At 39.5% G+C, this 14336-nt stretch overlaps 1 protein-coding gene across 1 annotated transcript in view; it reads left to right on the top strand.

Annotated features, from left to right (window-relative positions):
- Window positions 1-14336, top strand: part of RAPGEF5 (Rap guanine nucleotide exchange factor (GEF) 5) — a 247962-nt gene that overhangs the window by 210209 nt on the left and 23417 nt on the right. Inside the window, exons 17-20 of the mRNA XM_011973915.1 lie at window positions 950-1099; window positions 5037-5134; window positions 8851-8973; window positions 10626-10804. Coding sequence (XP_011829305.1) covers window positions 950-1099; window positions 5037-5134; window positions 8851-8973; window positions 10626-10804 — 550 coding nt within the window. The remainder of the gene's footprint in view (window positions 1-949; window positions 1100-5036; window positions 5135-8850; window positions 8974-10625; window positions 10805-14336) is intronic.

Below are 14336 nucleotides of genomic sequence, written 5' to 3'. Positions count from 1 at the left end.
GAAAACATTCCTGGGTTTATTTTTGTGGTGACATTTAAACTGCATATAAAATTTCTTCAGGAGCTTCACTCTCAATTTTTTTTGCAACACCAAAGAGTAGAATATCTAAGTATATTATTGTCCTTCTGTCTACTGGAAAGAAGCTCGTACATTTTATACATTTATAGTAGCTGATATAAGAGGCAATGTGTCAGTTACTTCCATTGCTATTAAAACAGCTTCTGCTATTAATATCATAAAGAAAACATTTTTCAGGACCCATTCACCCTGACAGTGATAATGTCCTAGTAATAATTATTAGCACCACAGACAATAAAAAAGGAAATTAAAAAGGCTAGAAATGTGACCTCCATTTGGAAACTAAATTCATCACTACCTTGATGGGAGAAATGGAGTCATTCTTAAATGATTGAGAAAGCTGAACTCAAAAACCAAAGCAGATGACAGATTTTTAGATAAACTTATGAGAATTCTAATAGCAAAATACGGTGTTCTTGATTGGGCCACTGAGATTGTCCTGAAATGGAGTGTAAAGGAAAAATTTATGAATTAGAGACTTTAATATGCAGCTTTGGGAGATCTCGGCAACTGTCAAAGAAGGGATTTAAAAATACAGTCTGTGCACCACAGATTCCACTGTATGATGGTCAGATGGTTTCTACAATGAGTACATACTTGTATGACTCGGGTCTCTCATTACAGAATTAAAAGATTAAATAGTACTTGTGCTTGTTGACTAGCTTTATAACATCTGAGTTTCATTTGTTTGCAAGCACACATTCATAGACATATACCTTCAGGCGCTCATGTGCATATATAAAAAATCTAACTCTGTATGTGTTATACTGAAGAGAATAGCAAGGTGGGTTGATTTAGAAAAGTTGATCAAGGTGTCTTGATTTGGAAAAGTCACTGTTCTGTTTCCAAACAATTCTTTTCACTTGTGCAGTTTTCTGCCACGTGTATATAACAGAGCACTCCTATGTCAGTGTGAAGGCAAAAGTTTCCAGTACAGCCCAAGAGATCCTAAAATTCGTGGCAGAAAAGATCCAGTATGCCGAAGAGGATCTGGCTCTGGTGGCCATCACATTCTCTGGAGGTGAGTTGTTTTCCACCCTTGAATATTAATATTTCACTGATCTCCTTCAAAAGGAGGGAGTTGGCATTTTTGTAGGGTAAAAGTGCAGCTCCTCCCTTCTGGACCCGCAGCTGGATGGCCACAGTAACAATAAGAAGCTGCCTACCAGAAGTGTTTCCATGACAACAGTTGGGTACTATGGGATACTGAATTTCCTCCCCAAGAACTGAATAGAGAGGCATGCCAGTGTTTTGAAATACATTATGAAGCTTTTCATATTTTGTACTCTAGATAAGCCTTCTATTTTCCTATTTAAATTAACTTGGGAAATTGCTAAAGAGTGAAATTACTTTAGGGGGGAAAAAAAGGAAAGATGGCCTTGAACCAGTCCTATTGAGGGCTGACAGTTTAATAGTTAAAGACTCCCTATTGAAAGAAAGACAAACTGTACAATAAGCTGAAAGCTCACACGGCAATATTCCTTTAGGTGGACGTGGGGAGTGAGACCTGGTTACAGCTTCTCCTTCTGTTGGGCCTTATTTATCCTCAGAGAATGGTTTATTGTCTGTTTTGAATAAGATCACACAGATTACAAGCTGACACTATTGATCTGTGCGGTTTGAACAGACCACTTCGTTTTCACTGGAGCCTGTCAGATCTGTGTTGCTGGCCTCCTTTTTTGGTTTGCAATCTTTATTTAATATCTCCTTAACCCTGAGAAAAAATACAAAGAAAGTGACTTAGCATCAGTAGTTGAAAGACGTGAGCACTGTGTGGACTAATCAACCAGAGATGCGGGCGGGGGAGGGGAGCAGATAAACTGCATTCCTGTTTACCCTTTGTTATCATTCTCCAGTTGGGAAACGAGTATCAGAATATACTTGAGGGTAAAGTATCTTGTTCCTATGGCTTTGTTGCTCACAGGTAGGTAAAATGGTCCTACAAGCTGGCGGATTACATATGCAAATGAAGCCCTTCTTCCTGGGCCTAATACGTAAGAATCCCTCCCCCCTCTCCTAGGGCTCTAATTGTATATCTTAGCAAAACATGATCTAGAAAAAAGAATTTGAGAAACATATGGGCTAAATGAATTATAATCAGAAAGTGGTTCGATTTTTGATAATATATTTCAACTAGGTATGATAAATGTATATTTAATTTTCAAGTGACCAAAAATATAAAAGGATTTTAAACAGTATTAAGCTTTATCAATACTGCTTAATTAAGCAGTATTAAGCTTGAGCATCTGCCTCTCAAGGTAGTACCATTACAGAGAGTGATCCTGGGGTCCCCATTCAGACAGAAGGTGCCAGAGAAGGAAGAGCTGAATGAACTTTGCAGGAAAACTGAGACCCGTCTCCTTTGGGAGCTGACTGAGAGTCAACCCAGGGCCTCATGAGAAGCTGGCAGTTAATGAGCGGCTCTTTCACTGCCCAATATCTATTTGGTGGCTGTGAAATACCATTTTCACACTCTATTAAATTAGATTCATCAGAATGGGCAATAGCATTGTAATGTGTATAGACCCATTGCTAATCATCACTAGAAATATCAGCATATCTCTTGAATTATCCCACAGATTTGGCAATGTGCCATTATTTTCCATCCTCTACCTTTTTTTTTTTTTTTTGTCTGTAGGGAACCTTTCTTCCTGCATCTTTTTATCCCCCAAACAATAATGTTTTAACGAAGAAAACAAACTCAAGAGCTTAATGCATTCCTTGTTCTAATTACATCATTTTTAATAAATTATATTTTAGTGCTACTTCAAAAAGAAATGGTGAGTTTTTTCTTTATTTTTGTCAAAACGAAGTTTTAAGATGTCAGAGATGTTGGAGGTTTTATGGATTTTTTAAAAGGAACAATAGTATCATTCTCATAGCTTTGGTAGATTTTTAGCTGTTTTTTACCCAGGGTAGTTATATGTATGTAGTAACAATAAACTACCCAGTTATTCAGAGGTTAAAATTCTATCAGTTTTAATCTTTCATAGTATAGTGACAAACCTGAAAATAAGGGGAAAAATATTTCTCAGCAAATAGAAAAATGCTATCAGAAAGTTATGACATTTTATTCTATAAAGTGTGAATGGCTCTCATAAATTCAGATTTAAGGTATACATAGGCACAGAAAGGGCTGCAGGAAATTATAGCTGAACAAAGAAGGAGCAGATGGAACCCAGGAGATGAAACTTCAGAACCCGGCCATGTGACATCATCCACCACTATACATGTCACCAGCCCAACATTATAGTACTGTGGATCTTTATAATGCTGGGCCATAAAGAATATATTAGATTATTATTTGTGTACTGTGTATTAAACAGAAATGTTCAAAACTACACTTTGCATTTGGGTCAATTATCTAGAAAAGGCATATGGAATATTGCATTTCCCAATCATGCTGGATAACCGAACAGCTACCTTAGGAGAACTTGATTGTGTCACAGTGAAATAAACTTTAATATGGCTTTAGTCTACTCCCATATGCATTTTGTAGTTAGGAGGAGGGCATTTTCTAGGAAGAAAGCTATTATGTTTTAAGAGGGCTCCAACTGTGGTAGAAAATGGTCAAAGGATAGGAATAATTTTCATCAAGAGAAATAAGATAGAAGAGGAATATATGAAAAATATTCAACCTACTAGTTAAGAAACACAAAGTAAACAGAGAATCTACTTTTTGTATTAGCAAAATAGTAAACTTACCAAAAGTATTGACTAGGCTGGGCGCGGTGGCTCATGCCTGTAATCCCAGCACTCTGGGAGGCCAACGCAGGTGGATCACTTGAGGTCAGGAGTTCATGGTCAGCCTAGACAACATGGTGAAACTCCATCTCTACTGAAAATACAAAATTAGCCAGACGTGGTAGCAGGCACCTGTATGTAATCTCAGCTACTCGGGAGGCTGAGGTGGGAGAATCACTTGAACCCAGAAAGCAGAGGTTGCAGTGAGCTGAGATCGCATGAGTGTTCTCCACCCTGGGTGACAGAGCGCAACTCCATCTCAAAAAAAAAAGTAATGATCAGTGTTGGTCAGTGTGCAAGTTTTATACCTATTTTTTAGGAAAATATATTGTCTTTTTTAAAAAATAAAAATCAGAAACGATTTGGTAGCTTGTATCAAAAACTTAAAAAATTTTCATTCCCTTTGACCTAGTAATTCTAATACTGGGAGTCCGTCTTAAGAAAATCATTTATAAGCAGACAAAGATTTAAACATAAAGATGTTGACTTCAGCAATATATATTATGGCTGATATAATAATAGATCCCATCTACCAAACCCCAGTTATGTGCCAGGCCCCATGCCAGTACTTAACATACATCATGCCATCTAATTTATATGACCCAAAAAATTAACCATTAAATGTTCAACAATAGAGGAAAGATTAAATGATGGTATAATGAACTATTATATAACCAATTAAATATGACGTATGTAAATAATTTTGTTAAGTGGATAAAGTGCTTATAAGAATATCAGAATATAAAATTATGGAATAATTGCAAATGTATATGTGTATCCACAATAATTACAAATGCATATGCATAAATCATTGCAAATCAGTGCAATTTGTGTGGTGTGTGTATATATACACATAGTTATATAAAAATCAGAACAAAAATAGACCTAAATGTAACCAGTGTTAACATGGTATTGTTATCTTAGATGAGTAAATTTTACTTTTTCTCTTAAACTGTTCTATGTTCCAAACAATGACTAAATGTTATAGGAAAGAACTTCAAGAGGACTCCACTTTCTGGCCACTGAGCAGTGAGAGCTGTTTGTGATGCCACTGTTGTCATTGTATAGAGTGTGCAGAACTGAATTAATCCACTTTAAGTTCTATTTACTTTTAAGTATTTTTCTTTGGCAGTTTCACTTAAGTGTACTGTGTAGGCCTACTGCTGCTACTCTTATATTTCTGATTATTCCTTTTTTTTTGTTTTCAAATAAAGGAAAGCATGAACTTCAGCCGAATGACTTAGTCATCTCCAAATCCCTCGAGGCATCTGGTCGGATATATGTCTATCGGAAAGACCTGGCGGACACTTTGGTAAGGACCTTCAGCCTTGTATTTGAAACAAACAGGCCAGGTGAGGTGGCTCATACCTGTAATCCGAGCACTTTGGGAGGCCAAGGCAGGAAGATGGCTTGAGCTCAGAAGTTTGAGACCAGCTTAGAAGTTTGCGACCTTGTCTCTACAAAAAAATTTAAAAATTAGCTGGGCATAGTAGTACACACCTGCTGTCCCTAGGTGTGTGCTGAGGTGGGAGGATCTCTTGAGCCCGGGAGGTCGAGGCTGCAGTGAGTTGTGATCTCATCATTGCACTCCAGCCTGGGTGACAGGGTAGGACTTTGTCTAAAAAAAAAGAAAAAAAAGGAATGGTCCTGCTATTCGGAACATACACACCACATAAATGTCAGACTCAAAGCATAATTTTTATGTGTTTATAATGAATGTTAAAAAATTAAATTATTTCCTCCCTTATCCAATGATGTAATTCCCAAGTAACAGTACTTTTACAAATCAAAAAGGGGTCAAGCAATTCAATTCAATCCACTCCCACTTGAGGAATGCTAAACCCTGCCTAAGTGAAACCCTTTCTGAGCCCCTGAAATAAGGGATTTGAGACAAGTGACTCCTTCTCCCATTGAATTTTAATTTCATTTCTTCTTTTTCGGTGAGTATATGGAGATGAGGCTGAGAAATGCATCCTAGGTGGATTTAAGGAGAAAGAGACCTTTGTTTCAGTATGTTTGGTACACCTGGTTCCATTCCCTTGAAGAAAAGCATGGATGATCTGCCTTCTGTGTGTAGAACGAGGTCATGGTGAAGGGGCATCAGCTGCCACTGAAGAGAAAGAGTCTGGAGAAATGTAGAACGCGCACTTTAAGTTACTTTCAGTCCAAAATTTAAGAACACTTATGCCTAAGTGGATGATTTCATTGCTGCTGTGGTTCCTAAAGACTTCAGTCCTGGGGTTGGTTTCTGAATAGCAGGACCAGGCTTCAGATCTGTCATCTAGAAAAAGTGGGCTGTAGCAGATTGCGATTGTGTCTGAAACTCAGAGTCCCCATCTCTTCATGGAGCCATCGCTGGGGTGAGTCTTTCTCACTGGCTCCTGTTGTATGTGTAATTGAGAAACCTGCATACCATGTAGGCTAACCCAAACTACTGATAATAGTTTTACGTCCAGATATATGTCTACTGGAAAGACATTTTATGTAACATTGTCTGCAGGATATTAAGCTACCATAATAATGTTAATCACTTATTACTAGATCTGTGTGTACTGAGTAATTTACATACGGTATCTCATTTAACACTTCTAGTAACCCCAGGAGAGAGGCTGAGTAACCACTCTAGCTTCATACAGCCAAGTAAGGGAGAGTCCTTCGATTTTTAAATGCAATTATATGTTTGACTCTGAAACCCCTGCACATTCCTTTCATTTGTATATGCCTTACTTGGACCTTTCCTGTGCTGTCCTTCAGCAGGCCACAAGTCCTATGTAATTCTGTCAGTGAAACATAACCAACTGGGTGCTGTGCAGCATTTTTTAGTAAAAATGAGATTGATTTTACCTTTCCCCATGAAGGAGGATGATCTGACATGTAGCTACTGTGGGGCTTGTTGTGTAGAGGAAACTTCCACTCTGAATATCTTCCACTCATCCTCTGCCACCCATACGTGGCCTTCTCAGGCAGCTCCCTCCTGTGCATCCCCGTGGCTCAATCTACCACTGTCCAGGGCCACATTCAGAAAAGAAGGCAGGCCTGGGCAATGCCTTGATGGAATAAATAGGTGCTGTGAAATATGTTCCAAGAGAAGCCAGACTCCATCCTACCTCAAAAGCTTCCCCCGCCAACTCCCCACACCACCTACAAGTGTCCTATTGGAATCATAGGTTTAGATATTTCATCACCAAAAGATGTCAGTTAAAATCTAACATTGTGAGGGAAGAATAACAGATGAAAACACCAGTACCTACTATCACTTTCACGTAGATTAATCTTCTTAGAAAACAGGAATTAGAGCACTGAAGGAATGAGATAGAAAAATTTAATGTTCCTTGGCAAGGGCAATGGACAACCTTGAATAAATAGAGTTATTCAACCTTGAATAACTAGAGTTAATAACTCAAGTTGGGTAAGGGACCCAATTAGGGAGAAAATGGGCACAAAAAAACAAGGAGAAATTTCCTGACACCTCTAAATTATTAAGCAGGTATGTGTGTTACTTCCTCACTCTGGGTCTTTCTTTGAAAGTCAGCAGTAGAGTCTGTCTGGTCTTAGCCTATCCAGACCGATCCCTGAGAAACCTCAGCTTTTCCTCCACCTCAACACCTCAAAATTTGTTAGCTGGTTCATTTGGTCATTGCTTTCTGAGCAGCACACTGTGTCCTGCGCTGGGAATACAGAGACAAAGTGAGCCTTGACCTGCTGCTGAGAGGACTGAGTCTGTGGGAAAGCTCTGTGAAGATCTTCAGTCATTAGGTTTTTTTTTTTTTTTTTTTTTGAGACGGAGTCTCGCTCTGTCGCCCAGGCTGGAGTACAGTGGCCGGATCTCAGCTCACTGCAAGCTCCGCCTCCGGGGTTCACGCCATTCTCCTGCCTCAGCCTCCCGAGTAGCTGGGACTACAGGCGCCCGCCACCTCGCCCGGCTAGTATTTTTGTATTTTTTTTAGTAGAGACGGGGTTTCACCGTGTTAGCCAGGATGGTCTCGATCTCCTGACCTCATAATCCACCCGTCTCGGCCTCCCAAAGTGCTGGGATTACAAGCTTGAGCCACTGTGCCCGGCCTAGGTTTAAAAAAAAAAAAAAATAGGAAAACTTTTCATCAATGTAAAACTTCTAAAATGCAAATAATTTATTTTTCAGTTTAGAAATATGGATTAATATTTGGCAGCTGGAATATTCCCTTTATCCTACTATGCCATTTATTGTTGCAAGGTTCCTTCTGTTTGTTTTAAAGTTATTATTCAAATCTAACCCTTCAAATGGGAGAATTTATATTTTCATTAGAAAACATCAACTATTTTGGAAACATGCCAAATAATCTTTTTAATAACTTTAGTGGTGAAATAGATTGAAAGTTGTGATGGCATCTAATACTTTTATGCCATATCTTAAGGAAATACTGTTACCAGCCTCATAGTGGTTAGGCCCTATTTACATAGGGAAAGTGGTTGATGCTTAAAATAATAATCCACCATGGGATATAAATGAGATAATTTTTATTTCATGTTAAATTTGTTTTTTTACTTTCCATAGGCATTTTAATAAAATGTGTAAATGTGTGTCTGGGATGAGACTTGCTAAACATATTTCCTGTAAACGCCATGTCTGTCTTTATTGAAGTGCACCATGACATTTCTTTTGTTTGTTTTTATACTAACCCTGCTGGCACATTAATTCTTACCAGAAGCCAAAGTGATTTCGGGGCTTTCGCTTTCATTATGCTGTCTGCCAGGGCAGTGTTTTATAATCAGATTTGTGCGTGCATGTGTGCACGTGGGGGCGGGGGAGAGAGATGGGGGAGGAGCGGGCGAACTCACTGAAGTATCATTGATCACGTTCTACTATTTCCAAGACCGTTTCCTAAATTGGCTGTAACTTACCGAAGGCGAACAGACCAGGGAAAATATTAAGTGCACTCAGAAAAGATTGCTTTGCTAATCTGGGTTTCTAGTGCCTTTCTACAGCCAGCCAATGCAGTGCAAAACATTTGGGAATTACTGAGGATCTTTTTGCTTCTGTCGGTTTAGAACCCGTTTGCAGAAAATGAGGAATCACAGCAAAGGTCGATGAGGATTTTGGGAATGAACACTTGGGATCTTGCTCTGGAATTAATGAATTTTGATTGGAGTCTATTCAATTCAATTCACGAGGTACGTGAGGAGTGAAAAGATAAAATACAAATGCTGTTTTAACTGTGAATTCTTTGTGCAGAATATCAGTGCATGCGGTGATGAAATTATACTAGAATAACATGGTCCAAAAGATACTTGGGGACTTTAAATATATTGAAAGACTGACTCAAGTCTAAAAAAATCAGAATATGCAAGCATGCTTTTATTTGTTCCAAGTGTGAGCATATGCTTGTGTAATGTATAAATATGCTATATTTCACGTGTATAAATATATATATGTGTATTTGGAGATGAGGCTCTAATGGGGTTGATTAACCATTTTACCTTTGATATTGATAGGTTTATTTTTTCCATGAAGTTTATGATAGTTGTACAAGAATCATATTCATATTTATTTATGTACACACATATGCATCTTTTAACTTAAGAACATTCTACAAGTTTAGACTGCATTGTAAGATTTAAAGTACTTTATTGAATATTTTAGATATATTTCAAGTTTTTATGTCCATCAATTTTTCACTTAAGGACAGATTATGACATGTTTAAAACAATAGATTGGGAGCAAAATGCTACCGACAATTCTTGAGTACATTTGGCCAGAGGAAACGCTCACGGGAATCAAGAGATGAAAAACGGTAGAGGCCTCTGCAACCATATGTTGCATTTGTTTTACCATGTAGTAAAATTTTTCATTCTGTAGTGGCCTTTCCTTCTAAAGAAGGAACCTCACTCCCAATTTAGAGACCCAAATGTCCTCGTATTTTCTCATTAAACAGATTTCAATATTGTAATCAGAATGTGAGCAAGTAGTGAATTCCTTCAGGCTAAATGACTTGTGTCTTTGGAAATGTGAGTAGACTAGGATATATCCCTGCTTATGCAGTGGAAGAATGTAGATTACCTCTGTAAAACACACACACACGCACACATACACATTTAAAAACAAATCTATTGCTTTGCACATGATCCATCTATATAAATAGTTACTGGTCTTGTTTGCTTTCATAAATTATTAGACCTTGCCCTAATCTCATTCTCTTTCCATTTATGGTTTGACAATGTTTTACATCAGTGGTTTTTAAAGAGCAGATACTCAGACCAGCATCATCAGCGGGACTTGGGTACTTGTTAGAAATGCAGATTTCCGGCCCCACCACACCCCTGCAGGATCAGAGGTTCTAGGGGTGGGATCCGGCAATCTGTGCTTCAGCAGTCCTCCAGGTGATCCTGATTCACACTAAAATTTGAGGACCACTGTCTTAGAGAACAGACCTGTGAGGGTCTGAGGTGCACCTTAACAAATACTAGTAGTACTAGTGTTCATTTTCACTTGAATTTTTCAACAGGACAAGGTTCGGAAATTTGGGGATTCCATTTATACTATGATTTAAATTTCAGAATATCTTAGATTTGTATATAAAGATGTCTTCCTTACATTCTGAAAAATCACTTATATAAAACACAAAAATCACAAAAAACATTATTGAATGAGGCACCTCTAAAACTGAGTCGTTTTGAATTTAATATATTACTGTTCGCCATATTCTCCATTAGCATATTAATAATATGGGAGGGACTACCTGAAGTAGCTCTTAAAATTTGACCGAATTTTGTATCAACTATACTTTGCTATAAATAAACCCTGGCATGAATACATTTTCTTTCAGCAAGAGCTGATCTACTTCACATTCAGCAGACAGGGAAGTGGGGAACACACTGCAAACCTCAGCCTTCTGCTCCAGAGATGCAATGAGGTCCAGCTCTGGGTGGCCACGGAGATTCTCCTCTGCAGCCAGCTGGGCAAGCGAGTGCAGCTGGTGAAAAAATTCATCAAAATTGCGGCTCAGTAAGTTTCTAGTGTGAGAAGTGCCATTCCTCTAGTCTCCTTGAGAGAGCACATTGTTTTTCTTTTTGTCTTATGGTGATAAGGGTTGGGATATAAACATGTAATATGGAGTTAAATGACCAAATGGCTGAAAAGGTCCATTTTTGAATATTTATGTCTTTGCATTTCAAGTATTTATACCTTAAAGTAAATGTCAAAATATCAGACAGAAGCACTATGCCGGCAGGCAGTACACACATCCTTTATCGTGCAGCTGAACTACAGGGTGCCTGGGTGAACTACAGGAGGCTAGAAAAAAGGAGATGATGATGTGCAGAAGTGGGAATCATTGCACGTCAGGTGCATTGTAGGACCCGTTCATTGCTCCTTGAGGCCCACAGTATGAACTTTTGAGAACTCGTTCATTCAAAGGCCCTGCACTGGCTGGCCCCACCCCCTGAGCCTCACCCCCCGGGTGCACCCCATGCTCTAGCCACTCTAAATGTCTGTCTCTCCCATGAGCACCATCTTCCAAGTGTGAATACTTGTCGGCTTTGCCAAGAATGGCCACTGGCATTCAGCAAATTGCTGCCGTTCTTCAAGACCTCAGTCAAGTATTACTTCCTTCCTGAAGTTACCCCTGATTTTCAAATGCAGGGGTACTACTTCCACTACTGCCTCTACTTCCCCTCGCACACATATACTTTCTACCTTATGGAAACTTATTATATTTATTCAATTTATCTGTTTATATAGGATTTCTTCATTAGGCTATGTTCGCTTTCAAAGAACAGGGGATATTTCTTGTCAATCATTATACCTGGGTGCATGGTACAGAAGTTGGTAAATAGCAATGACTCAGTAAATATTGAATGAAATTTTAGTAACTTGCTAGGAGCATCTCTTAAAATATCAGATTCATATCAAGAGTCTGTTCTTTGGACAGCTCCCCAGCAGAAGCAGGGAGCATGAATCAAAATCTTCGCCAGCTCCTTTTACTTCCTGGGGTTCCAGTTTTATTTCTCCTTTGTCTTCCAAAGTAGTTTTTATATCAAACAGTTTTCAAGTACATGTCAATGCAGCATATTCAGAAAGTATATATCGATCACTTATATGTACAGATGTGTACGAGGTAGTGTGGGGAAATCAGACTGAGTCTACACACAGTTCCTGCCTTTGTGAGGCTTGCAGTGTGTCGGTGGGTAATTCTATATCTCAGCTGGCTCCTGTGCAAAATAGAATGGAGGAATGCCCTAGAAGAAGATCTAAGTCTGTTGAGGGCTTTGGAGGAGTGAGAGCTCATACCCCAAGGGTTTAGGAAGCATGATGAGGAAAACATTGGTGAAGGAAGTTGTCTTTGCATCTGTTTGAATTCTGGGTGGGAAGTGACAGGTAGGAATTCAAAAGAGCACAGTGTCTGTGGGAGGTTGACTCAGTGGAGACAATGAAGCAGAGCCTGTGGTCAGAGACTGATTAAGAGTGGAGGGGGATTTGTAAGGAAATTGTGGGAGAATGATCTGCAAAGACAGATGGGACCAAATTGTAAAAGATCTTGAATTTCAGATTGAAGGGTTTGAACTGAATTGAGAAGGGAGAAGGGATTTTTTTTTAAGTTTTTGGGCAGGAGCCTGTTATGATCAGAGTTATCCTTCAGGAAGGTTGGTCTGAAACTAGCACACTGAACTATAGCATAGAGACCCCAAGAGTAGGATAATTTTTCTGAGGCAAGAGACCATGGAGGTTCCTGACCTGGTATTTTGTGTGACTGGGCATGGAAGGATAGAAAACAAGATATGCCTAAATCTTATTGACTGCTTTTATGGTGAATGCTGTTTTTAAAAAATTTGGCCATTGTGTTCCAAAATGGCTTGTAAAATTCCTAAAGGTGAGGCTTTTTTGGGTAAAACGCTTTCTTATGAATGCTAATTACGTGAATAAGTGGGAAATTAATGTTCCAAGGAGTAAGATGACACCACCAAGCTCAGTTCCCACTATAAGATTGTATCTGTCCTCAGGGTATATTCACATCTTCTCCATATGGCCCATGCTCTTGAATGCTTTATGATACTGGTCTCTATCCCTAGCCCATGGAACAGAATGCCAACAGAAAATAAAGTTAAATTCCCTATAATCACGCTAGTAGGAATAACCAAGGGAAAATAGTCATTTCCACAATCATGAAGTGTTTTTCCTGCCTGAGGCATCCTATTTGCATATTCATGTTTCCCCTCCTTCTCACCATCCCCATCCCCCACCTCTGTGGATTGAGTGGATTTTATTTCCTCACACAAAGACAAAAGGAGTGTTTGCTGAACTGGAATGTTTAGTGTCAGACAGTCTGTTCTTATCATGGAATGAATGACCCTCACTCACAGAGGATTCCAGCCTGGAATGGTGTCTCATATTTGCACTGTATCAATTTGTCTTCTCCAGAAATGGTGTCTGTATTAATTCCTTTTTTTCTTAACAGATTTAGATGTTAGTCGTATGTGTGTTTTTGTGGGGTTTTTTTCCCTTAAAATATGACAAAGAAAGAAAGCTATATGGGCCAGGAAAATTGTTCATGGGGAGCTAAAAGATGGGAATTCTAAGATTTCACATAGATAGATTAAGCTGAATAAAAAGTAGAATAATAGACATCTTTATAATGAATAATGATAAAACCATTTCCCAACAAGTTCTTGTTTTCTACTTCAGCAAATACTGTTTAAAAGGCTTGCTGTGTACTAGGCACCTGGGTGATGGGCAGAATATAAAAAGGATTAGACATGTACTCTAGCCTTAAGGGACCTGCTGTCTAGCAGGGATTGCATAAGCAGTGGGGCCTCCATCATATCCTCAGGTGAAGGGACCCAGGGGTAAGAGAGACTTCCCACTGAGGAGCTTCCCGCAGGGGATGGAGCAGTTCTTACTGACCACAAGAGCCTCTGCAGAGGAGCCTGGTATTTCAGAACATCAACTCAGGAGATGGCACTAACTCAAGTCTGTTCTAGTTGGTGGGAACGTTCAGGGTTGTGAAGAGTCAGAAAAAGTAAAATGAGGGAAGTGAAGAGCAGGAGGAAGGGGAGTCACCATGTGAAAGCAATGATTCTCAAATGCAGGTAGGTTTCCCAATCACAGACTGGGAGGTATCTTGTTTTAGTTTATTCATGGAATATACCAAGCGGGGTCTACCCAGGAGAAAGTTGGCAAAAAAGCACATAAGGGGTCGCTCGGATGAAGGTACAGGGCCTCACACTTACTAAGGAACTGCTGGCAGAGCCAAAAGCTGAACAGGAGGACCATGAGAGGGACAGACCGTGCCCAATGGAGGCTCAGCAGCAAGGTGCCCGCAAGATGTGTGCCCGCTCCAGATAACCTTCGGCATGAGGTGTGGAGGCAGCACGGCCTTTCCAGGTTCCACTGTTCCTGGGGATGGAACTTCTAGAATGACCCCAGGCCTGAGCCTTCCTTGCTTGGAGCCGTGTGCAGCTGGACTCAGGCAGTACCTAACCTGTGAGGCCAGCTCTGGGCAGGCCAGTTTAGGCGGGGCCTGCCAGAGCACAGCTGCTGT

This window comes from Mandrillus leucophaeus, unplaced genomic scaffold (assembly GCF_000951045.1).
Source record: "Mandrillus leucophaeus isolate KB7577 unplaced genomic scaffold, Mleu.le_1.0 Scaffold140, whole genome shotgun sequence".
NCBI lineage: Eukaryota > Metazoa > Chordata > Mammalia > Primates > Cercopithecidae > Mandrillus > Mandrillus leucophaeus.
This window is presented reverse-complemented; position numbering and strand designations above follow the sequence as displayed.